Below are 25,826 nucleotides of genomic sequence, written 5' to 3' on the forward strand. Positions count from 1 at the left end.
TCTAAAAAGCAGATGATTAAAAAGTCTGTATGATATTAAATGTAGTCAGTTGCCCAGATGCTTAGAAATACTTCAGTATTTACAATCACTAAGTCCTCATTTTACAGATGAGAAAACAAAAGGCTTAATGAAATTTAAGTGAGTCCCTGAGTCACAGCAAATTAGACCCCAAACCAGAACCCAGTGCCTCTTCATTTGGGACATAATTTTGTGTGTGTGTTTGTTTTAAACTTCATATATGCTTGAAATTTCCATAACAAAAAGTAGAACAGTATAATTACCTCACCTCCCCACCCTTCACCCCATACCTGTCACTGCTTTGACAATTATCTGCAGCACGTAGTGAACCTTGTTTCATCTTCATCCTATTCACTGACCTCTTCCAATCCCTCTGCCCCTTGCATTATTTTGAAGCAAATTTAAGACATCATATTGTTTCATCTGTAAATACTAATGTCTACGGATAAATTTTTAAAGTTGCATAATATATTGCCACAGGGCTAACTGGTGATGTAATTATTTAAGCAGAAGTCCCTCTTATACAAGTTTCCAGAGCCAGCAAAACATAATTATCTCAAATATACCATGGTCAAAGTACTAATTGTATGAAAAGATATCACTAAGTGAATACCCTAAAACTCAAGGGGAGAGACACTCTTTTAGATATTTGTACATTTATATATAATTCTACCCATCTCGATTATGGCTTCTCAGCTCCAGTAATGAAAAGGCACTGTAAGAAATGAGACCGCTGGAGTTAATTATATTCAAACACCAGCACCAGCACCATCTGACTCTGCCTTATAGCCTTGGGGGTTCCAGCATTGCTAGTGCATAATGTCACAGTTGGTCATAATGATGACCCTGGTGCATCAAGAAAAGGGTATACTTTGTTTAGGAAAACATTTTAAGGGGACAAAGACGTATATGACATTTAGATTCCTATGCGAAGAGGTTAAAGTGAAGAAGTTCTGGAGTTTACACACAATTTTTCATTGTTTGTGTCCGATCCTGAGCTTAGAAACTTTGAGAATTAATGAGATAATATGACCCTCTGAGGTAAATTTTTTCCCCTATTTTCAGAGGAGTGTTAAGAATGGAAAACCTATCAAGTACCAGGAAAACCACTGATTCCAGGTCCCTTTCATACTAGTGTTTTTTCCCACTACAGTTATGTTTGGTTATATCTATTGGAAAACAGCTTCTCAAGCTTACCTCTTTATGAGGCCCTCACGCAGCCCAGTGCCTTTTGATGTTACTGATTCTAGAGATGTTCTGATAAAAGGTTTTTAAATGCCAATATTGAAATAACTAGGGTCGACAACGAAAACTCCATTAGATCAGTTTTATTCCTTGATCAACTTTATTACTCATTTGGAGTGCTCCAATTTTCTTCCATTTTCATTTTGTTTTCACCGAAATTTTGAACAAAATATTCCATTTAGATTTAACCAAGTTATATTTTATTAATTATAGCTCTGCCTTCTGAATTGTCTTTGGTGGCTATTACTTCTACCATAGCTATTTCTCCCGTGTTAAATTTTGCAGACCTAGATTTCGTCAAAGATTTTTGTATCACTCTGATCCCTAAAGAGTTTTGTGTGCTGTGGTAGCCATGGTCAGTTTTCATTTATGATATTTCTACCGGTAATATACGACAAAAGCCCTATTTATTTACAAATGTACAGTTTTGTCAGCATGAATAAAGCATCCACCTCTCCTTTACTACCTTTATCCCCATTCCCGAGAGTGACCCTAAGATCCTATATAAAATGCCTATCAGCATATTTACTGAGATGATTTTTTCGCCACAAAAAACTTAAGGGAGAGACTTTTAATAATCTATCCCTTGTACTTTACGCAGACCCTACCGTACACTAGAGGCTTCGAAGAGGTCAAAAATTCACACGTGTAGACAAATTATGTCCCTTAACATGCCAGGCAAACGAAGTGCTACCAAACACGCAAAGACTGCCCTAAAAGTGCGTTCTGGAATACACCTGTAAACTTGGATCTAGTTCGCTCCCCTCTCCTCAAAATATATCGGCTTGTGCTGAAAGAAATCCGACCGATGCTCATAATTCTGACTCCTTATATGGGGGTAGTTTTGGTTTCTGCTACTTTCCCTGATTCAGTGACAGGTAACATATTTCATGTACCAAATGAACTGCAACACCACAGCAAACAAGCGACAGGCCCTCAAAGTTGTCGGTAGGGAGCCAGGACCCCGCCCGTGGCGTGGGGAGGTACCGTGCTAAACAAGCTTGCAAACAGCAGGCACCTTCCTGCTACAGAGGAGGAAAGGCTGGCCAAGAGCGGCCGGGGGAAGAGGAAGCCAAGCTCTGCAGGCCCAGACATAGCCCTCCCGGCCTCCACGCGTCGCCATGGCAACGCAGGGTCTGTGCCGGTCGGGATTGGCCGGTCTGGCGCACGCAGTGCCTGCTGGGAAAGCGCGTCCCCGCCGGGGCTCCGCCAGTTTGAACTTGGCGGGCCAGATGTGGGCGGCGGGGCGCTGGGGGCCTACTTCACCTTCCTACGCCGGTTTCACCGCTGACTGCAGACCCAGGTCACGGCCCTCCTCGGGCTCCTTCTCCGTCCCTATGACGGGCGCTCGTGGGCAGGGGTTGGAGGTGGTGCGCTCGCCGTCGCCGCCGCTGAGCTGCAGCAATTCCACCAGGTCACTGTTGTCTCCCCTTGGCCACCAGAGCTTCCAGTTTGACGAGGACAACGGTGACCGGGAGGATGAGGAAGACGTGGATGAAGATGCCCATGATTCAGAGGCCAAAGTGACGAGCCTGAGAGGAATGGAGTTACAGGCGTGCGCCAGGTAAACCCAAGACTGCCCGGCCGATTCAGCCTTTTTCAAGATTCCTTAGACCCTTTTAAGTACCCCCTTCTAACACCCTCCTGCCCTCCGACCCAAAGGCAGAGCAGACACTTGCAGACTGAGGTGCCGTGTTTTTTGTTTTTTGGGGTTTTTTTGCACATAAAGAGTCCTGTGCAAATTCTTGCAAATGACGGTAGATTTCCTACGGCTCTTAATCCTTTTTTCCTGAGATATGATTGCTGCAGTCTCACTTCCCAGAAAAACTCACATAGTCTCAAACACACAAAACTTTGCTACCATTTCAGGCGTTCTATGAATCCTTAAAAGCCAGATTGTGAACTCCAGAACTCTTATCCCAAACCTGAACACCAGAACTTGGTTTACTGCACCTTAGTAGTACCTGTGGTTGGTTATTCTGAAAACATACTGATGGCTAGTGAAGTAGGTTGTAGTAAACAGGTCACTTTTTATTACACAGAGTGCTGAAGCACAGAGATTAGCAATGTCAACCTCAGCATGTGGCGACATGGTTAGATAGGATCTGAGTACGCACAGAAGAATGGATGTCATTGTATCAAAGAATGTTAGGACCAATGGGGTTATTAAAACTATCTTAATTTGTTTATTGCTGCTGTTACTCACTCAGCAAACATTGTGTGCCACATATTAGTCTAGGTACTGGAAACCATAAACAAGATACTGGTCTCTACTCTCATGGAATTGAATCCTAAATCAGTCCACTTATTTTGCAGATAATAAAACCATGGCTCAGAATGCAAAAAGTGACTCAAAGGCGTGCCCCTAGTTATTAGCAGACCTGGGTCTACTATGAAGATAGACCGATCATGTTCTCTTTCCTAAACTGCATGCCTAGTACTGGGCATATAGAAATGGAGCAAAGGGCCTATCCCTGTAGAAATATTTCTGAGACGGGCCCAGTAATGCAGCTCCATTCTGGGATAGACTTACTGCGTTTTCTTCGGAAATCTTTTACAAGTTTCTGGTTGTCAGGCTGTGTAAGGCACAGTACAGGAGGTCTGAGAAATACAGACCAGAGAACCCATGCTTTATGTGTAAATAGCAAAATACCCACTTCAGTATAGGGTGTTCATATCTAGCATGAGTGAATGGAATATGGAACCCGTATGAAGTAACCCATATACATGGTTACAGGAGTGAATTCGTTACGGATGAAAAGTGAAAGTAAGTACATTGGTGGGAATGGAGATCAGAAAGAGTAACCAAGCAAGCCACTCATCCAGGCTGGTTGTAGCAACAAGAAACAGGCCTGCTCTGATCAACCTGATAGTAAAATTTAATGGTGAAGTTAGGGTTTCAGTAATCTGTTTTCATCTGGGCCTTTGTAGGTATTCTTCAGGACTGAATTGGTCTCAAAGGTATTTAAAGTAAATTTGAAGGCTTTGGGAAATACTTTCTGAGCATAATCAACTGGACCAAGCAATCTGGACAGAAGTTAGTGACCTGCAGAATAAATGACCATCAGAACTATCGCTCAGCTACTGAAACCTTGCATTAGTTTCCAAGAGCCAAAGCCCTGACTAAATGGAGCCTGCCAGGGGAGGAGGCAGACGTATGTATGTCTCACTTATGCAAAGCCAGAATCAACTGGTAGCACCATAGGGCTAAGGCTGCCTTCCTTATCACATTTCAGTCCCTATGAATCAAAGGAGTAGCTGGGACGTGGGTTTGAAAAGAGAATGCTGAAGTTATCAAGCATTGTGTGTGGCAGGTATCAGACACTTATTAGGTGCTCAATAAATGTGCTGACTGCATGCCCATTTCCCACTTCCTAAAGAACAGATACATGCAGTGATTATTGTCAAATGCTTTAGAAACTTAGCACTTCCTTTCAGGAAAGGTAGGTGTTTAGAAAATTTCCTCATTCCTCCTCCTCTACTATGCCGACCTCTGTTTGGTGCCCTGGACAGCTTGGGGGTGACAGGATGAAGACAGCAGGCAACCTAGTCATAGCCCTTTCATTATTCTGGGCTGCGAGTATTCTGTGGAGCAGACAGCAACCTAGAGCTGTGTGGGATTTTATGCCTTTTCTCCATGCCTCACCTGTCACACTGATCTAACTGGCAAAATGAATCGGGTAAGGCTTCTTTGAGCTAGACTCAGGCATCAGCTGCACATAATGGATATTACCTCAAGGTATTTTTGGTATAAATAGTGCCATGTTTAGAAGATGCATTGACTTTCAAGGGTATTGGTCAGAACTGAAATTAAGCTCAAAGTTAGCTTCAGAGAAGATAATGAGAAGCGTTTTCCTGGAATATTTTATAATGTGCTCTGGGCTTGCTGTTTGTCTATTCAGCTTTATCCTGGTTTTTCTACTACTATCCATTAGGAAAATCATGCTGTAATAAATATCTTGTTCACAAATAGCCGCTTGTCAAGCCTTTCTTGATTATAAGTAAAGCTGTAGTGTGTGCACCATGCAGTTTGAACACATTTGTTATAAATATTAAGGCAGAAAATTTAACATTTAAAGTGTCATTTCTTAAAAGAAAAACCCACTGATCTGATTTTCTTTCAACAAATGTTTCCTAGGACTCTACTATATTCTAGACCATAAGCCAGGCTCTTGAAATAAAAAAAAAAATGAGTTAAGATATGTTTTCTTTAAGGAACTCATGGCCTGTAGCAGAGATGAACATTCATCAACCTGCAGGAGTTCCTAGTAAGTGAAATGTAGAGTCTGGATCAGCTATTGGTGAAAGAAGAGGCTGGAAGTTAGGCAAAGGGCCGATTCATGGGTGTCAGGCTAAGGAATTTGGATTTTATCCTATGGGTAAAGATGCCATTGAAGAACTTTAAGATGAGGAGTGATATGATAGAAGGATACATTTGAGGGATGAATCTGGCAAAAGGTGTGGATAATCGTTTGAAAGGGAGAAAGGGAGGCCAGTTTTGTCCGGATGGTGGTTGTAAGGTTGGAGGAAACAAGAATGGCTTTCAAAAATGGAAAGAGGAATGAACATGACTAGGTGATCATGTGGGTATGGGAGGTGGGCGGTCCAGATGTTGACAAGGAGCAGGTGGAGTCAGAGAGCTAGGGCTTCTGGCTTGAGTAATTGGCTGGAGGGTGATACCATTCACTGATGTAGGACTGTAAGAGGAGTACCTTTCTTGGTGGGAAGAGTGGTGGGTGGATGGTAGAGGATGATTAGATTTGTTTTCAACTGATTGATATTTAAGTTGAGTTATGTATCACATAGTTGGAAATCAAGACCTAGACCTCAAGATGAAGATCTGGCCTGGAATTCTTGATCTAGGCATTATCATGTAGTGATAGTTGAAACTGCACTACAGTGGGGGCAGATGGGTTCCTTCTGCAAGACTGAGAAGGAAAGACGTATGTAAGAAATAACATATCAACAGTGTCTCTTTCCCACTAGAATACAAATTCCATAAAGGCGTGAATGAATTAAGAAATAATAGTAGCAGAAAATAATGAGGAGGCTGAATCTATGAAGTAGAAAAGTTGTGCAAAGCAGTGGGTGAAGCAATTGGTTGCTAGAAGCAGGAATGTGAAAGAGACAAAGAACTGAGTCTATAAAACTAGTCTTTAGAGCTACCTTATGTCCTGAACAACCTTGCTTTCTATGGCTTGATGGTTAAGCTTTTTCTAAGTTTCATGAGGTTTGTGGATCTGGCCAAGTCCTTGTGTTCTTTATTTATGTATGTACTTATTTCCCTGCCCCTCTTCTCTTTACCCTGAATTGTTATTTTTCCTTATACCCAGAAGAGACAGACTGACAGAGGTGTATGGTGGAGATGGAGACTATGGTAGGAGGTAACCAGACTGGAGAGTCATATACACCCTATCTAAGGATTGGCAAAAGGGAGCCAACCAAAATGTTAAAGAATGTTTTGTGGCTTCTTATTTCAAAACAATTTCTCACTTATAAAAAAAGTGAAATGATATAAAGAACTTTCATTTACTCTTCACCCACAGTCCCTAATTGTTAACATGTTTTCTTTATCATTTTCTTTGTGTGTACTACATAATCTTTTTTTCCGAAACCACTTAAGGGAGGGAAAGGGAAGAGCCGGCTTCAGGATCTGCTTAGGATTATATGTTGTGATGAGTAATTAGTTATCCAGGTAAGATTTTTAGAAATAAAAAAGTGTTGGCATTGAGGCAAATGAATAGGGTATGGATTTTCCCAATGGGGTTTTAAATAATATGGTTTTAGAAGATGAAGGAATTCAAAGGCAGTTTGTTGGATAAACTAATTCAAATATTAGAATTTCTTTTCATGATTTCTTAAATGTATGTTTATGTATAATTCGTGTATGTTTGTAAAAATCACAATATTGTAAATGCAGTATTAAATTTTGCTTTTACTGTACAGTTAAGTGATTTGGACTAGGAAGCAAAAGAGGTTCTTGCACAAGTACTATAGTAGCCTCTCTTTTGTAGCACTGAGGTTGAATCAGAAGATAACCAAGAACAACAGAAACAGGTGTGCTTACCAGAAAGCCGCCTGACACCATGGGAGGTGTGGTTTATTGGCAAAGAAAAAGAAGAACGTGACCGGCTGCAACAGAAAGCTCTAGAGGTAAAACTAGACAGTGTTCTTTTTATTTAATCTGTGAGCTCACAAAGTAGAGCTGCAGTTGTAAATTAAAATGTTAATGTTATTATTCCTGAAACAAAGTCTTTGCATGTATGTTAGTTTACTATATCAAATTTAATAACTAAGTTATGATATAATAATAGAAATATGTTCATTGTTAGAGCGTTTAGAAAATACAGCTAAGCATAATTAAGAAAATTAAAATCTCTAATTTCACTGTCTGAAGATAATCATTGTTAGTATTATGACATAGCTTTCCAGATTTTCTATGTAAATTATTTTGAAATAAATATGTACAAATGTATATATATGTTGTATGTCTACATACACTGGAGCATCAACATATGTACATTTAACTAAGGTAAATTCAGCTGTATATACTCAGTAACATTTTTAACTTTACCGAAACAAAATAGAGGCAGGAATCTACCTGCCCCTCCCCGCCCACCCCATCCTACCATGTGTCACTCAGTGAGCTTGTGCCCTGTGTGCTGGGTGATGGGAAACTGCTTCCTAGTCTTTCAGGGTGTTTCAGTTTCTCTGTGCCTCCCTCACTTATGGACATTTCCATGCTTGAGTCTCTTTTGAACTTTTACTATATGAACTCAAAAAACAAATAGTTTTAGATGCATTTTCACATCTCTTCTTTAATGAGAATATTCACATATTTTTTTGAACTCTTACTGTTTCAGAACATGGCAACCAAATAGATTTGAATAAATTGGCATCCCCTAAACTCACTATCCAGACTCACTATCTGAATTCTTCCTATCCAAACACTGAAGCCAAATAGATTTGAATAACGAGGGACACTTCTTGTTTTTAATGAAACAGGATAAAATTCTTTTTCTCTATCATTAAACATTTTTATAACATTTTAAAATGGCTCTCTAATATTATTAAAATATATTTAAAATGTATTACATATTTGTTAAAATATAGTTAACTGGTTCACTCTTGTTGGATATTTCAGTCTATTAGTAACTGTTGCTAAAAAAAAGTCCTGGGAATTGGCCGGGCACGGTGGCTCACACCTGTACTCCCAGCACTTTGGGAGGCCAAGGCAGGTGGATCACCTGAGGTTGGGAGTTTGAGACCAGCCTGACCAACATGGAGAAACCATCTCTACTAAAAATACAAAATTATCTGGGCATGGTGGTGCATGCCTGTAATCCCAGCTACTCGGGAGGCTGAGGAAGGAGAATCGCTTGAACCCAGGAGGCAGAAGTTGCGGTGAGCCGAGATCACACCATTGCACTCCAGACTGGACAACAAGAGTGAAACTCTGTTTTAAAAACACACACACACACACACACACACAAAATCATGGGAACAAAAGCTTCATGATCTTCCTTAGAATAACTTTTCTGTTAGTTTTGAAACCAGTTATTATTTGATAAGTTTCTAACGAGGCAGGCAGTCACATGTTTCAGAGGCTTGGCATAATTCAAATGATTATGAAAACTAGTACTACTATTTTCCTATTGTATGGTACTTTGTATTCTAGATTACAAATTTATTCCTGGAAAAGTGCGCTGTGAGAGTGGCACTTATTTCCTCTTGGCAGTGCACAGGGCTTGAGAAAGACCTTACGGTTGATGTTAGGCAAGAATAATAAAAACCCTGGTTCTTTTTATTTGCTGGGTGTAAGCAAGTTATTTAAACTTTTATGTTTCCATTTTCTCATCTGCTTAAGAGGAATAAAATAATACCTGTGTCACAGGGGTTTTGTGAGGATTAAGTGTAACAAAGTATAAAGATGCCTGGCTTTGTTTTTATTTGTATTGTTATTTATATCATTACTATTCATAGCCTTCTTAAAGCTTTTTCATTTATTTTCAGAATTAGGGTGTATTTTTGAATTCCCAGACTTACTTCTCTTACTTCAATGACTAATTCCATTAGTTAGTAGCTTTTAAGAATATTGATTCACAGTGAGCACTCTATTTTTTTCTTATAAAAACATGTACCTACATATATGTCTATATATGTGTATTTATATTTATGTATGTGAAATAGCATCTTAATTTTGTGTAAAACCTGGTGTCTTTTTTCAAAAGGCTGGTCATAATTCATTAAATTGGTTTTAAACTTACAATTTGGAAAATACTGATCCAGTGAGTTAATGGTAGAACAAAGTTCAATTTCTGGTATTGGGCTTTATCTGTAGTCTCACAAGAAGTTACTTGCTTTATTAAGAAAAGGCGGGTCACTTCAAGTCATTTTTAGTCAGTTTACAGAGAAAAGTTAATCAAATTTCAGAGATAGTAAGAGAGCCTGGGCTTGGTAGTCACACAGAACAAGGCTGAAATTTTAGCCTTGCCATTCTAATTCTGTGACATTAATTAACTTCTCTGAGCCTCAGTTTCTTCATCTATAAGCCAAATGTTAGAGAGGCAATAGTGGAGTAGTTAAAAGTGTAAATTCTGGGTTTTGTTTTGTTTTTTTGAGATGGGGTCTCGCTCTGTCACCCATGCTGGTATATAGTGGCGCGATCACAGCTCACTGCAGCTTTGACCTCCCCTCCTCTTCCACCTCAGCTTCCTGAGTAGCTGGGACTGTAGGCACACACTACCACGCCTGGCTAATTTTTGTTTTTGTTGTTGTTTTTTAGAGAGGGGGGTTTTGCCATGTTCCCCAGGCTGGCCTCCAACTCCTGGGCTCTAGCGACACCTCCTAAAGTGCTGGGGTTACAGGTGTGAGCCATGGTGCCTGGTTTAAAAGCGTAAATTCTTGAGCCATACTTCCTGCATTCAAAATTTGGACTTTGAGCAAATCCTTAACCTTTCTGTGTCTCAATTTCCTTATCAGTGAAAGGGGGAGAATAATATTTACTTCATAGTGTTGTTACGAGGACTAAATGAACATTAGGATATGGGCTAATATGTACAAAGCACTCAATAAAGTTATTATATGTGAAAGGATATCATAATAACTGCTATGAAGATTTGTTTTGAGAAAAGATTAAAATAATATAAACCCTACCACAATGATAAGCATGTAGCAGGGTGTAATTATTTGTAATTTGATTGAAAGATTAAAACCTTTTTATGTATTTAGTAGTTTGACATTTCTTATGGCTACTTTATTACTTAACTCTGAAGTGATTCCATTTTAGCATGACTCTTACGTATCAGTTATGCCAGGGATATCCTAACATATAGGCCAACTACTCAGCTTGCTGTAAACTCATGTTGAGCTTTTGTGTTATTCACATTCTTTCGCTGCCTATTCCTTTATTTTGTTTTTATCTCATGTTTTCCTTATTTTTCTGTCTTTATTTACTGTGTTCCCTAATTTGTTTATAAACCATATCAAATTTTTAACCATAAAGAATAGTCATCTCAGATCCCTATTAAAACTAAAAAGCATGAAAGGCAGAAAAGTAATTTTGCCAAGGCTTCATTCGTGGCAGAACTGGGACTGGCACCTAATTATTTGACTTCCATTTAAATGCTTTTCCCATAATATCAAGATGTATTTTAGAAATAATGAGTCAGACTTAGTATTTATTTTTTAATGAACTCTGGTTTTCTAATTTTCTTCCTTTAAGATTTAAGAGAACATTTATAGGATAGTTTAATCATTAAAAAGATCATCCACACTCATAAATTTGATTTGAGCATCAGACATTTAGGTTTGTTTCAGACATCTCTGTGGGATTCAGGTTAAGAAATTATTTTAATTCATAAAAATTACCCATTACAGAATGTTACACATTTGTAACTTTTGTTGAGATGATAAATATGGTAAACATTGAATCAGTTATCAAGCATTATGAAAAACTAGTATATTGGTTTTGTAGGTCATTTAATTTTTGTTTACTTTTTAATTATTATAAATAATCCTTTAGCCAACTGCGCCAAGTTCTCTACAGTCTTTGGCTGATTCTAATTTTTAATATTTACTTTAACATATTATTATAATCAGTTGTAAATTATAAAAATTACCTAGTTTGTGAATAGTCCTGGTGCCTTCTTTTTTCTTTTTTTAAATCATCTTGCCTTTCCCCATTTTATTCGTCAGTCCTTAATGAAGGAATAGGGTAGGATATAAAGCTGTTGGAGAAACTCAAAACTGTCAGTGTTTCTAATATTACCTTCAGTGGTAAAAAATTATTTGAAAGTAGGCAAAACCTATTGAAATACAAATACATGTTTAAGATCTTCTTTGGATTTTGGTTTTCCGTAATCAAGTGTTGTATTCCATGGGAAAATATTAATAGCTATCTCTAATCCTGTTGAAATTCAGTGGTATACCAGAAGACCGTGTAGGGGCCTTTTGAAGGAAGACTCCAGTTGTGTCTAGAAGGAGATTGGCCTTTGTGGTAAACATGGAGTCATTCAGGGTGGGAAATTCTAAGTAGGGCCAGCCTTGGAAGGGAGGGTTCTGTCTCAAAATATGATGTATATTCTGGTTTGGCAAATTACTTGAACAGACATCCTGAGATTCGAACACTGTTTGGGTTATTGGTAGCATTTTCTAGGTACATTTTGACCCTTTTTCTTTAACCTCTCAATCAACTTTAACTAAAATTTGTTAACCATCAAATAGGAGTCAGAGTTTATTTTTTTCTGATTTTTTAGTTTAGTTAAATGAAGAATCTTAAAAAGGCACATAAATATATAGTAAATCATGTCTTTATACATTTAAATAATTACTTCTCTTGAAAATAAAATTTAGGACTATTTTGGAAAAGTTTTGATATATAGTTGTCAGGTCTATATCTAGCCAATTAATCAATTAATGTCTTTCATATTTATATATTTGTATATATACATATATAGACATACATATATACACACATATTGTGTGTGTACATGTGTATATATATATATATATATATGTATAATTTTTCCCCCTTTTGTTCCCTAAGTCCAACCCTCTTCTCCTTTTCTTTTTTTTTTTTTTTTTTTTGAGATGGAGTCTCACTTTGCCATCCAGACTGGAGTACAGTGGCATGATTTCGGCTCACTGAAACCTCTGCCTCCCAGGTTCAAGCAATGCTCTTGCCTCAACCTCCCTAGTAGCTAGGATTACAGGTGCCTGCCACCACACCTGGCTAATTTTTGTATTTTTAGTAGAGACAGGGTTTTACCATATTGCCCAGGCTGGTCTCGAACCCTTGACCTCAAGTGATCCACCGCTTCAGCCTCCCAAAATGCTGAGATACTGGCATGAGCCACTGTGCCTGGCCCAGAGGCCCAGACCTTCTTTTTCTTATAACCCATATACTATGGCAAACTCAATCTTCCTCAGAATAGTTATCCTCTCTTCAAATGCAATCTTCAGCCTTTATCATTAAGAGCTCTGAATTTTCCCTTTTGCCAGGTATTTTTGTTTCATAACATTCACTTTACTTTGCCTGTCTCAAAAGACCTTCCTCACCTAGCTGGTACCACACTTAAAGTTTCTGACCCCTCCCACCTCTCAATCTCTCTCCTTTTGAAGCCATCTTTTCACTATTCCTCATATGGTGCTCATTTCTTACTAGCCTGGTATACTAGGCTAGGGGGAAGGGAAGATGTTTCTCCTCATCTTCCCTTCCTTTCTCTGAACTTTTATAATATGCAATAACTCACAATGTAGCACTTACTTCTTTGGTGTATAGAGAATCACATTAGATCAGAGACTTCTGGGATTTCATCTTTATGTCAGTTCTTGCTAAGTTCATAGTAGCTGTACCATAAAAGTATACTGAGTAAGTAATCAAAGAACAATAGTTGCTGAAGTGATGAAAAATCCTTAAAACAAAGATGCATATTTGCTTTTAGGGGTATAGTGTTTAAAAGTTGGGAGATTTCCTGAGTGAGGGCAGCTATCTTCTATGCAGCAGAATTTTAGGATGAGAGGTTATGGAAGACAGATTTCCTGTGACCAGTTGTTTAAAATGCAAAAGAGATGTTCTTGGTGTCAAGTTTTATCTTCATTTAAGACACTGGAATTAGTCTGAGGGTTGAAAAATTGTCTTTCCCACTACCACCGATGCCCAGGTAGGTAGGTCTTTGGGAAACAGGGACCTGGGGAGGAGAGTGGAGACCAATAGAAGATACGTAAGGTATCTGACTATTAGTATCTAAAGACAGAGAAGAAAAATAACCAGTAATTATGGTTGTGGAGCCCTAGTGAAGTCTAGTTTGAACAGCATTCTCAACCAATGGAGTAATTTAACTGATGAGTGACAGAGTGGTGGCATTCAACTTGTAGTTTTATTTGGCCATACCTTTCACATTCTTTTTCCTGAGGAAATGCCCAAACGTGTAGATTCGAATGACAGCAAGGTAGTTAAATAATCTGGGATATGAATGTGGTTTTGTTTTACACTTCAGCAGCTATAAAATCAGTGAAGAAAACTCTGGGTTCTTTTTTTCCCTAAGGAAAATTGAATGGTTTCTTTGTATTTCTTTTGTGTAACTCTGAATTAAATTTTTAATATAGGGATTATTTAATTCCTATGCTTTATCTTCATCAGAAATCCAGAAGCTTCTTATAACCAAAAAAAAAAAAAAAAAAAGTTACAATTTTCTTGAGCTTCTGCCAGTAGCTTAGAGTGATGCCAAAATTTATGTGTGGGAAAGTTGATTTCAATGAGGGTAATTTAGCTGAAGTTTAGTCTGGGAAACTAGTGTTTTGCTGCCAAGCAATTATTTGCACATTTCTAAAAAATGACTTACACTTTTACCAATGCTTTTTTTCATCATAAACTGGTTACTTAAGTAAGTTATTGCCACTAGTGGCATATGCTGTATAAAGGAGACTATATTCTTGTTTAATTTGGTTAATAACCTCAGACTTTTAAAATATACATTATTTGGGTACTTCTATTAAATGTTGCCTTTTGTCTAAATAAAATCCACAGGAATTAAATCAACAACTAGAAAAAAGAAAAGAAATGGAAGAACGTGAAAAAAGAAAGATAATTGCTGAAGAAAAGCACAAAGAATGGGTTCAGAAAAAGAATGAGGAGGTAAGGAGGGAAAAATGCATACACATGTTGATATCTCTTTTGCAAAATCTTCTATTACACTTCATTACCTAGGTTTAAAAAAATATTTCTCTTAGAGTCTTTCTTCTCTGGCTTCTTTTATTTTTCTATCCTGGTAGACATTTATCAAGTCTCTGTCTTCTGACCTTTACCCTCTACTTTTCTCCTTTTTCCCTCCTGTGGCTTGCACTAATATTTGCCTGCAGGCAGTCACCAAGTCTGTATCTCTAGGCCTGACCTTCTGAATCCTTATGGCAAGTGCCTCCAAGTCTGCAAATCTAAAACAACTCATTTTGCCCATTCCTCCTTCATAAAACCATTCTGCCATTTCTCTGTTTCATTCAGCTGTCTTCTCGGTCACCAAGGCTTAATTAGAATTATTCTGTTGTTCCTAATTGTCTCTTCCTTTTGTTTACAATTACTACTTCCCTGTTTGTGATCTCTTTCCATTACATCTTTCAATTTATTGTTTACTTCTTATACTGGATTGTAAGCTACATAAGGGCAGGGATTTTTGCCTCTTTTGTTCAGTTTGCCGGGAGCTAGATGAGTACCTGCACATAATAAATGTACAAAAATAGTTGAGTGAAGATGTTCATTGAATGGATGCATTTTTTCCTTTTAATTTTAATATATTCTTGTATGGATCACACACATTAGAAATTCTAAAAATACTTATTCTGTGGCCAATTTGTCTTCTGTTGTGATTTTTACATATTTAGAATGGTATTGCTTTTATTATTATAATCCAATCTTACAGATTTGGAAAAATGTTTAAATTGCAGAACAATATTTTAAATTTTAATTCTAACTTTTTATTGTTGATCTAATGCCCAGTGGTATTAATAAGAGTACTATGTAAATAATTTCAGTAAATTGAAGATAATATAACCTTCTTCATCCAAATATTACAAGAAGGAAATTGGTTAGATGTATGTGAGTGTTATAACCATATTTATTTAGAAGTCAATTACTTTGTTTTTTTAAAAAAAGTTTGCTTCATCTCATGATATAACACGAAAGAGATCTTTGTGAATAAATTCAAAAATCAAAACAAGTCTCTGTGAGTTATAAAAGTTTGGGTAGTATCTTTTTGAAATTTGTAACTATAAAACACAATTATTTTATACATGCAGAATAGTTTGCTCTTTCCTCTAAGAGTCCCTCTTATCTTCTAATTCCATTAAGCTAATTTTACCATGCCAGTCAAACCTAGTTGTTGTTTGTCTAAGAATGTAAGATACTGCTGGGAGACAATATATTCACTGTTTTAATTAGTGGCAGTAGACCTAATCCAATTATTGGAAGAAAAAAAAAATTACTTCTTTTGGAGGGAAGTGGCTTGCCCTGACATGAATCACTAGTTATTGAAGGCAAAATTCCATAATGTTGAGAATTATTTAAAAATAAAACTGAGAAGTTATATTTACCTGTTCTGCAGAACTTTTGTTCATGTTAAGGAATAATTGATTATTCTAAATTTTTTTTTTTCCTTAAGACCTATCAGATTTCTTCTTTCAGACATAGTTACATTTACCTCTATTTGTAAAGACTGCTCTCCTGGTTCTTCTCTTCCTGTCTGGCATCTAGCTTTTTTCTCCTCTGTTTACATTTCATGGTGTGTGGTCCTCAGCTGCCTCTAGCTTCATTCACATTTTAGCTGTATCTGTGGCTGCTATTTTCTCTAAGTCATTTTCACTGTGTTCTATCAAAAAATCAGACAAAAAGAATTTATGTATTCATTAGCAAAGCTAGTTTCTTATAATATGACTGTAAATTCTTAAGTGCTTTTAAAATAAATGTTCTATCTCATCTGGTACTCCTAGCATTTGTGTTACCATGGTAATTTATTTTCTGGACGTGTTTATGACAGTGTTATCACATATTTTGTAAAAAGGGCCTTTACTTTTAATGTTTTAAAAAATTATTTAAAAATAAAATCGTTCTAAATTCTCAAAACACAACTGATTTTCTAATGTAAGACATTAATTCAGATCAACAAGGTGTATGATTGATAACACTGTTATCACATTATTCATGCTTTCAACAAATATTTACTCAGCTTTTACTATGTGGGAAGCACTATTGGATAAAGCAAAATAAAAATCCAGAAACTTAAAGTAGCCAATTGTTATATTAGTTTCCTTTAGTTGTGTGAAACAAAGGTTCTCTCAGTGCAGCGTCTTTAAAGAAGGAAGATTTATTGTTGTGCTCTGTGTGGTGTAGAACTAACATGCCAGAAAATCTGAAGCCAGTTAGTGGCTGCTTCCTTTCTCAGTAGTAGTGACTACTCTGAGTGTCTGCTGTGTCCTCCTCTTGCTAACTAAAGGCATTCTGTTCACTCTTCTTTAGTTTAAATCCTACAGAAGTCTGTCTGATTTTTTTGTCAGAATTAATTCCATTGAGCTATAGTTTGCATATAATAAAATACAACTATTTAAAATTTGATGACTTTGGCAAATTTAGGTACCCATGTAACCAGCACCAGTAAAGATATAGAACATTTCTATCACTCCAGAAAGTTCCCTTGTGCCCCTTTGCATTCACCCCCACTCCCTGCCCCCAGCCAGCCTCAGCTCCAAGGAAACCGTTAATCTGCTTTCTGTACCTGTAGATTAGAGTTGCCTTTTCTATAATTTCATATAAATGGAATGATAGAATATATACTCTTTTGTGTTGGTCTTTTGTTTTAAAACTTACCCTGCTATTTCATGTCTTATTCCTTTTTATTGCTGACTATAGTATTCTATGAAATACATTTCATAGAGTATGTTTATCTGTTCACTAGTTGATGGACAATTGAGTTTTCAGTTTGGGATATTATGAATAAAATTCTGTGACCACTCATGTACAAGTCTTTTTGTGTACACTTGTTTTCATTTCTCTTGGGTAAATGCCACCCAAGAGAATGCCACCCAAATAACTGGGCTATATGATAATTATGTGTTTAACTTACAAGAAATTGCCAAACATTTGTTTAAAGTACTTGTACCATTTTACATCTCCACTACTGTTCTAAGAAAGTTCCAATTATTCCACATCTTTGGCAAATTTGGTATGGCCAATCTTTTTCATTTTAAGTCCTTCTAGTGAGTATGGAGTTGTATGCCATTGTTTTAATTTTCATTGCCCTGAGATCTAATGATGTTTAGCATATTTTCATAAGTTTATTATATTAGTCTTCTACAGCTTTCATGACAAAATACCACAAATTGGGTGGTTTAAACAACAGAAATATATCTTTACTCACAGTTCTGGAGACTGGAAATCAAGATAAAGGCGTCTGCAGGTTTGGATTTTCCTGAGGCCTCTCTCCACGGCTGTCTTTTTATGTCCCCACAGTGCTTTCTCTGTGCACACATACCCCTGGTGTCTCCTCTTCTTCTTGTAAGGACACCAGTCCTGTTGGATTAGGGTCCTACCCTTATGACCTCTTTTAAACTGGATTACCTCTTTAAAGGTCCTGTCTCCAAATACAGTCACATTGGGGATTAGGGATTTAACGTAGGAATTTGGGAGAGGGGCAGGAATACAATTCAGTCCATAACACATATTGACCATTTCTACATCTCTTGTTGTTGACTTGTTTTGTGTTGTGTTGATTTAAGTCATTTGCCCATTTTTTGAAGGGGTTGTATGACTTATATGAGAATTCTTTGTATATTCAGACTATAAGTCCCTTTCCAGATATATGTGATGCAAATATTTCTTCCCATTTAATCCTTCCTTTCCTTCCTTCCTTCCTTCCTTCCTTCCTTCCTTCCTTCCTTCCATCCATCTTCCCTCCCCTTCCTCCCCTCCATTTCCCTCCCCTCCCGTCCCCTTCCCCTCTCTTCTCTCTCTCTCTCTCTTTTTTTTTTTTTTTTGAGTGGGAGTCTCACTCTGGTTGCCCAGACTGGAGTACAGTGGCATGGTCTTGGCACACTGCGCCTCTGCCTCCCAGGCGCAAGTGATTCTCGAGCCTCAGCCTCCTGAGTAGCTGGGATTGATTATAGGAGTGCACCACCACACCTGACTAATTTTTGTATTTTTAGTAGAGGTGAGTTTTGCCATGTTGGCCAGGCTGGTCATGAACTCCCCATTTAATTTTTCTTAGTGGTATTTTTTTTTTTCACTAACAAGAAGAAGCACTGATTAATGGTATTTTTTAAAGAGCAGTTTTAAATTTTGATGAATTTCCGTATTTCAGTTTTTAAAGTAGTTGGTGGTTTTTGCGTTCTATTTAAGAAATGTTTGCCCACCACAGGAGGGTAAAAATACTCTCCATTGGCCGGGCGCGGTGGCTCACGCCTGTAATCCCAGCACTTTGGGAGGCCGAGACAGGCGGATCAAGGTCAGGAGATCGAGACCATCCTGGCTAACACGGTGAAACCCCGTCTCTACTAAAAAATACAAAAAACTAGCCGGGCGAGGTGGCGGACGCCTGTAGTCCCAGCTACTCGGGAGGCTGAGGCAGGAGAATGGCGTGAACCCGGGAGGCGGAGCTTGCAATGAGCTGAGGTACGGCCACTGCACTCCAGCCTGGGCCACAGAGCGAGACTCCGTCTCAAAAAAAAAAAAAAAAAAATACTCTCCACTGTTTCCTTCCAGAAGCTTTATAGCTTTAGCTTTACCTGTATGTCTATTTCAGTTTAATTTTAATGTATAGTGTGCATTAAACATCAAGATTCGTTTGTTTGCATGTGGATATCCAATTGTCCTAACAATATTGACAAGATAATCTTTTCCCTATTAAAGTACTTTGGCACCTTTGTCTAAAATCAGTTGACCATATATTTATAGGTCTGGATTCTATTCTATTCTGTTGATTTATATCCTGTGCAGTACCACACTAACTTGTTACTATAGTTTTATAGTTCTGATTTTATTATTGTTGAAATCAGTGTACATCCTCCAGGTCTTTAATTCTTTTTCAAACTTCTTTTAGTTGCCCTGCATCTTTCCATATACAGTTTAGAATCAGCTTATCAATTTGCCTAATAATGCCTATTCTAATAGTGCTTGGCACTATTGGGATTCTGCTAAATATAAATACATAGATCATTTTGGAGAAAATTGCTATCTTAATAATATCAAAGTTTAAATCTATAAACATGGGTTTTCTTTCTAGTTATTTATGTCTTCTTTAATTTCTCTCAGCAGTGTTTTTTAGTTTTCAATGTATAGCAGTATTATCTTTTGTTAATATATTTCTCAATATTTCATGTTTTTACTGATGAGGGCAGTTATCTTGCCTTGTTCCTGATATATAATATATATTTTTTATATATACATATATATAACATACATATGTTTATAACATGTATGTAACATGCATATGTTTGTAACATGTATATAACATACATATGTTTATAACGTGTGTTTATAACTTTTTTTCTCCAGCCACACTCATATAGAACGTTTCTAATATTACCTTGTAATTTCCGTGCCTGGTTTTGATATCAGAATAATGCTGGACTCTTAAAATGAGCTTTGATGTGTTTACTTTTTCTCTATATTCTAAAATCATTTTTTTAGGGTTTGATACTATTAAGATATGCCACAATAATATTTTATATTAAAATATGGAATACCTTTAACTGTGTAATAGAATCTACTAGTAAAGCTTTCAGTGACTGGAGTTTTTGTAGGAAAGTTTTTAATTTTGAATTGTTTTTGTAAGTAGAGGGTTATTCAAACACTACTTTTTCTCAGATTATTTTTGGGAAGTGACATATTTTAAGGAATTTTGACATTTCATTTAAAATATTGAATTTATTGGCATAAAATTGTTTTTAGGATTCTGCCATTTTGATTTCTGTATGATGTCTGTAGTGATCTGCCACTCACCATCTCTATGACCTTAGGCAAATTACCCTCCATGTGCCTTAGTTTCCTCCTTTGTAAAATGGATAATAATAATATCTACCTCACATCATTATTGTAAGAATTAATTGAGAGTGTGTACAAATAAAGTATGTAGAATGGTAACAGGCATAGTTAGCACTCAATAAATGTCAGCTGCTATAATTAAAAACAATGTAAGAACTGGTTGATTCCTTGTAGGTAAAGTTGTGGAGGACAGTCATGAGTCACATGGAAATTAAGCAAGATATGCTCCAAGGTCCTTTTCAATTTGTAGATCTTCTGACAGTTTGAGGTAGTTAAAATCCAGTATTGTTCCATGGCTATTGAGTTCTCAGCATGAAAAGATTCCGTTTCACAGCTATTGGCTGCCCAGCAAGAAGGAAATACAGCAGCTTTGATACAACTTGGGGGAATTACTTGAGGTTTTTTTTTTTTTTTTTTTTTTGAGATGGAGTCATGCTCCGTCTCCCAGGCTGGAGTTCAATGGCACGGTCTTGGCTAAGTGCAACCTCCGCCTCCTGGGTTCAAGCAATTCTCCTGCCTTAGCCTCCCAAGTAGCTGAGATTATAGGCGTGTGCCACCACGCTGAGCTAATTTTTTGTATTTTTATTAGAGATGGGGTTTCACCATGTTAGCCAGCCTAGGCTCGAACTCCTGACCTCAGGTGATCCACCTGCCTTGGCCTCCCAAAGTGCTGGGATTACAGGCATGAGCCACCGCGCCCGTCCTGAGCTTTGATTTTTAAGACTTGTCTTTTCCTGCACAGCCTTAGACATACCTTGTCTATAACTGATGTTTGTCGGTTGAGTCTTGAGTTGCTTATATTAATGTATTCTATTAGCTGCTTTCAAGGGAAAAATTTCTTTTCTTGGTTCATAATTATTTGCCTGGTTGATATGTATGGCATTTATTTTGCATATACTTTTTATGCCTTGCAGATTTGTTTCCAAACCTTTGATAAAGAAGACTAGCTATGTCATTGGTTATTTAGAATTTAGCTGTGTTGTTGATTATCTTTTAAATAAGGAGGAAAAAATATTGAGTTATAATCTGTGTCAAGGATCAATATTTTTTTTTTTTCTATAAAGGGCCAGTTAATGAATATTTTAAACTTTTGGGGTCATGCAATTTCTGTTGCAGCCATTCAGCTTTGCTATGATAGTGCAAAAGCAGCTGTAAACAATAAATATGTAAACAAATGAGTGTGGCCACATTCCTATAAAACTTCATTTACGAATACAAGTGGATGGTGGACCAGATGTGACTGGCAGTCCTTAGTTTGCCACCCTCTGGTCTATGGAAGGATTATATAGCCAGAGATTTGTCTGGATGCGCCCTTACATACAGTGTTTAATGAGCATTATTCATTTCTCCTCTCTTAATTCACTGATGGCAAAGATTTATACAAATATTAATACTGACAAACTGTCCTGGAAATATGTGTGTGTGTGTGTGTATTTATATATATTTTGATTTTTTTATATATATATAAATTGTGTGTGTGTATATATAGCCCCTGTTTTAGAATGAGAGTAAATATCCATTAAAAAATACTAAGATTCAGACAGTCTAACAGATTATAATTTTTATTCACTGTTATTTATTCAACAAATTTTGATTGAACACTGTATTAGTCTGTTTTCATGCTGCTGATAAAGACATACCTGAGACTGGGAAATTTACAAAAGAAAGAGGTTTAATTGGACTTACAGTTCCGTGTGGCTGGGGAAGCCTCATAATCATGGCAGAAGGCAAGGAGGAGCAAGTCATGTCTTACATGGATGGCAGCAGGCAAAGAGAGAGAGCTTGTGCGGGGAACTCCTTTTTTTAAAACCATCAGATCTTATGAGACTTATTCACCATCGTGAGAACAGCATGGGAAAGAATTGCCCCTATGATTCAGTTACCTCCCACCAGGTCCCTCAAAGATGATATTTGGGTGGAGACACAGCCAAACCATATCAAACACCTGCTGTTCACTCAGTACTGCCCCAGGCTCTGAGTGGACAATGGTGAGCAAGATCTTTGTCACTGACCTCATGAAACTGATTGCCCAGCAGGGAGACTGACATTGAACTGTTAATTGCAGGTATGTTATATATTTTTATAAACCATGTTGTGCCAGCTGTCATGATACCATGTCTATTTTAGTTAGAAAATTGCTGGATGCAACAGTCTTTCCTTAGATGAGGATCATTACTGGTATTACAATTAACATTTATCTATTTTTATTTAAGAAAAGAAAAGAAAGAGAACAAAAAATTAGTAAAGAAATGGAGGAAAAAACAGCAAAGGAACTGGAGAAAGAATACTTGCAAGAAAAAGCAAAAGAAAAATATCAAGAATGGTTAAAGAAAAAAAATGCTGAAGAATGTGAGAGGAAGAAGAAAGAAAAGGTATTTTTATTAAAGTGACCAGTTAGAATACATAACTTTGGTGTTCATATGTGTCAACTACATCTTAGAAAAAGTATCTAATAGAAAATTGGCACTAGCTTAGCATAAAATAAATGCATGAAGCTATCCCAGTTTATCCTGTTATGCTGTGTTTAAGTTTCAAAAATGAATATGCATTTGTAGTTTTCTAAGTTGAGAAATAGTAAGCCTGTTGATATTTTTTTAGTCAGGTTTAAAACTTGTTGCTGTTATTCCTTTTAAATATTTTTTCAATGCACTTTATGGGAAGTCTTACTACCATTTTATAAATTACTATTCTTTGAAAACAGCAAATAGTTTTTTCTTTGTGGGTTTGATGTCTTATTGTTTTTCAGAGCTGGACACCTTAACGTATATCCCTGATCATGTTCAATATTCTACTCATATTATAAAAATATGATTCAGTATTATGGCCAGTAAGCCATTGGAGGTAGGAAGCTACTGGAGAAAAAAAAAAATCAGTAGAATTTCAATGGAATGTATAGTTACAGAATATCCCTGGAAATATTTTTTTCTTGTCATTTTAAGGAAAAAGAAAAACAACAGCAAGCTGAATTACAGGAGAAAAAGGAAATAGCAGAAAAAAAGTTTCAGGAATGGTTAGAAAATGCGAAACATAAACCTCGTCCAGCTGCAAAGAGCTATGGTTATGCCAATGGAAAACTTACAGGTTGGTTTTTATGTTATGTGGCTTACATAAATATGGTTTGCAGAAGCAAATATTATACTCCTTTTGACAGAAATAGAAATGTGTAAAAATTATTTTTCTTTCAAATTACTATTTTCTGGAAGATTATATTATAAACATACCATGTTCCTATGGAGATGCTACAAACGTACTGTCATTCTCCACATTTGTATTTCTTAGAAGCAATAGTTACAAAACTGCAAACTTATGCTTTAATGATTCCTAACATTAAGAAATAAATAATGTTCTCTTATATTTTTTCGATGATAAAGCCTTAATCAGGATATATTTTAAGGGGTCGTTTTGCCTCCTCTCTTTTTAACCCTTTCTAAGGCAGAGCTTCCCATGTCCTTCGCACATTCTTTGTGTTAGGTAGAATACTAGACAGCACATGAACCAGACACAAAACCGATTGGCCTTTAGTCTTGGTCTGATTATAAAGGGCAGTGCATGTTTTTCTTTGTGCTTCATGTTGGAAGCTCATACCTTGCTGACAGCTGCCTTCACTTGTTTAAGTGATTTATTATTAAAAGACTCCCATTCTGTTTTGTTCACACAATAGAACATATTCCAGACTTTGTTTTGACCATCTTGGTGAAGTGAGTGTTGACATATCTATGCAAAGTGGGTTGCCAGTGTCTGAAAGACACATTCCTGCTGTCAGGATTAGGCCTCTCTCATATGTCACGAAGGTCATCTGTTTTAGCTATTGAGCATGGCCTGCTCCTTTTTGTTTCTTGCTTGAAAAAAAGAGTAATAAGCAGTGGCTTTAACCCAGTAATTGAGTAGTAAAGTTAAAAGTTTAGGTGGGAATACTAAACATGTTGACTAGAAGTTAATTACTAAAATAATGGGTTGTTTTATTAATTTTTGGCATTTTTAATGAGTTTAATTCTAACAAGCAGCATATTTGTCTGCAAATGTTATACTTAAGTTTCTTTATTCTTTATGCTGATATCATTTTTATAAATTATAAAATAAAGGAATTTTTGTGCCAGTAGTGACTGAAGGATGTGGAGATGATTTGTAAAATGTTCTTCCTTCAAATGTGCTTATTAGATGTCAGACATCACAATACTTTAAACATTTCATATACATTAGCAAAAGAATGCTCCATAACTCATAACATAATTACAGTGATATTGTGAAATCTTATTGACACTGATTCGGAATTTCTGTGATTCTAAACAAGAATCTTGATTTACTATAACTTCATATGAAAAATTAATGTTTTTCTGTAAAATTCAGTATCTGACAAGAGGAAGCTAGTACACAATCAGTAGTTTCCCAGACTGAGTTAAGAAAATGAAAGTTTTGTTCAATTTAAGGATTATAAAATTAATTTCTTAGTAAAAATTTTATAGGAGTTTGCATTTACATAGGTTTTAACACTAATGTTATTTGGATTCTTAGAATTATCATTTATGTTTTAATTTTAACTGTAATATTTACTGTATTTGGAAAGTGTTACTTCTTTGAAAATATCAAGGAGTTTAAGTTTTAAATAAATCACATTGGCTTATTAGTGATAATTTGTCCACTTGACATTTTAACATTTTTCTAGAAGTTTTAAGTGGCTTCTTTGATGTCAAGAAGTTTTTCCTTGTTTTGATCTGATTTTTCAATAACTTTAGGTTTTTACAGTGGAAATTCCTATCCAGAACCAGCCTTTTATAATCCAATTCCATGGAAACCAATTCATATGCCACCTCCCAAAGAAGCTAAGGATCTCTCAGGAAGGAAGAGTAAAAGACCTGTGATAAGTCAGCCACACAAATCATCATCTCTGGTAATTCATAAAGCCAGAAGCAATCTTTGCCTTGGAACTCTGTGCAGAATACAAAGATAGCATATGTGGAAAATAACATGCTTTTATCTGGAGCTATTTAATTTAAAAGTCAGAAATTGTTTTTTACTGCTCAGTCAATAACTCAACACTTAATGTGATATTGACGAATAGCAATTTTTGCACTTGTATGTGGAGTCCTTAGAGTTGGGGAAGATATTTTCTGGATTTTGTTTTTTATAAACTTTTCAAGGTTGATCTTGTCATGTTGTTTTGCAGAATAAGTGGCTGAATATGTAAGAATTGTGTTTGTATTTAGCTTGTATTAAAAGTATATTGTAGGCCGGGCGCGGTGGCTCAAGCCTGTAATCCCAGCACTTTGGGAGGCCGAGACGGGCGGATCACGAGGTCAGGAGATCGAGACCATCCTGGCTAACACGGTGAAACCCCGTCTCTACTAAAAATACAAAAACTAGCCGGGTGAGGTGGCGGGCGCCTGTAGTCCCAGCTACTCGGGAGGCTGAGGCAGGAGAATGGCGTAAACCCGGGAGGCGGAGCTTGCAGTGAGCTGAGATCCGGCCACTGCACTCCAGTCCGGGCGACAGAGCGAGACTCCGCCTCAAAAAAAAAAAAAAAAAAAAAAAAAAAAAG

At 36.7% G+C, this 25,826-nt stretch overlaps 1 protein-coding gene and 1 long non-coding RNA gene across 2 annotated transcripts in view; one reads left to right on the top strand and one right to left on the bottom strand.

The window, feature by feature from the left end:
* Positions 1 to 2,659, bottom strand: part of LOC117079836 — a 58,083-nt gene extending 55,424 nt beyond the window's left edge. Inside the window, exon 1 of the long non-coding RNA XR_004435630.1 lies at positions 2,530 to 2,659. This is a non-coding gene — a long non-coding RNA (uncharacterized LOC117079836). The remainder of the gene's footprint in view (positions 1 to 2,529) is intronic.
* On the top strand, positions 1,833 to 25,516 carry CCDC34 (coiled-coil domain containing 34). The gene is made up of 6 exons (XM_033203960.1): positions 1,833 to 2,827; positions 7,278 to 7,416; positions 14,294 to 14,401; positions 22,504 to 22,662; positions 23,230 to 23,371; positions 25,024 to 25,516. Exons 1-6 carry the CDS (start codon positions 2,385 to 2,387, stop codon positions 25,236 to 25,238), a joined length of 1,206 nt encoding a protein of 401 aa, XP_033059851.1. The 5' UTR covers positions 1,833 to 2,384; the 3' UTR covers positions 25,239 to 25,516.
* Positions 25,517 to 25,826: the final 310 nt, after the last annotated feature.

Source organism: Trachypithecus francoisi, unplaced genomic scaffold (genome assembly GCF_009764315.1).
Source record: "Trachypithecus francoisi isolate TF-2019V2 unplaced genomic scaffold, Tfra_2.0 Lachesis_group8, whole genome shotgun sequence".
In the NCBI taxonomy this organism is placed as follows: domain Eukaryota; kingdom Metazoa; phylum Chordata; class Mammalia; order Primates; family Cercopithecidae; genus Trachypithecus; species Trachypithecus francoisi.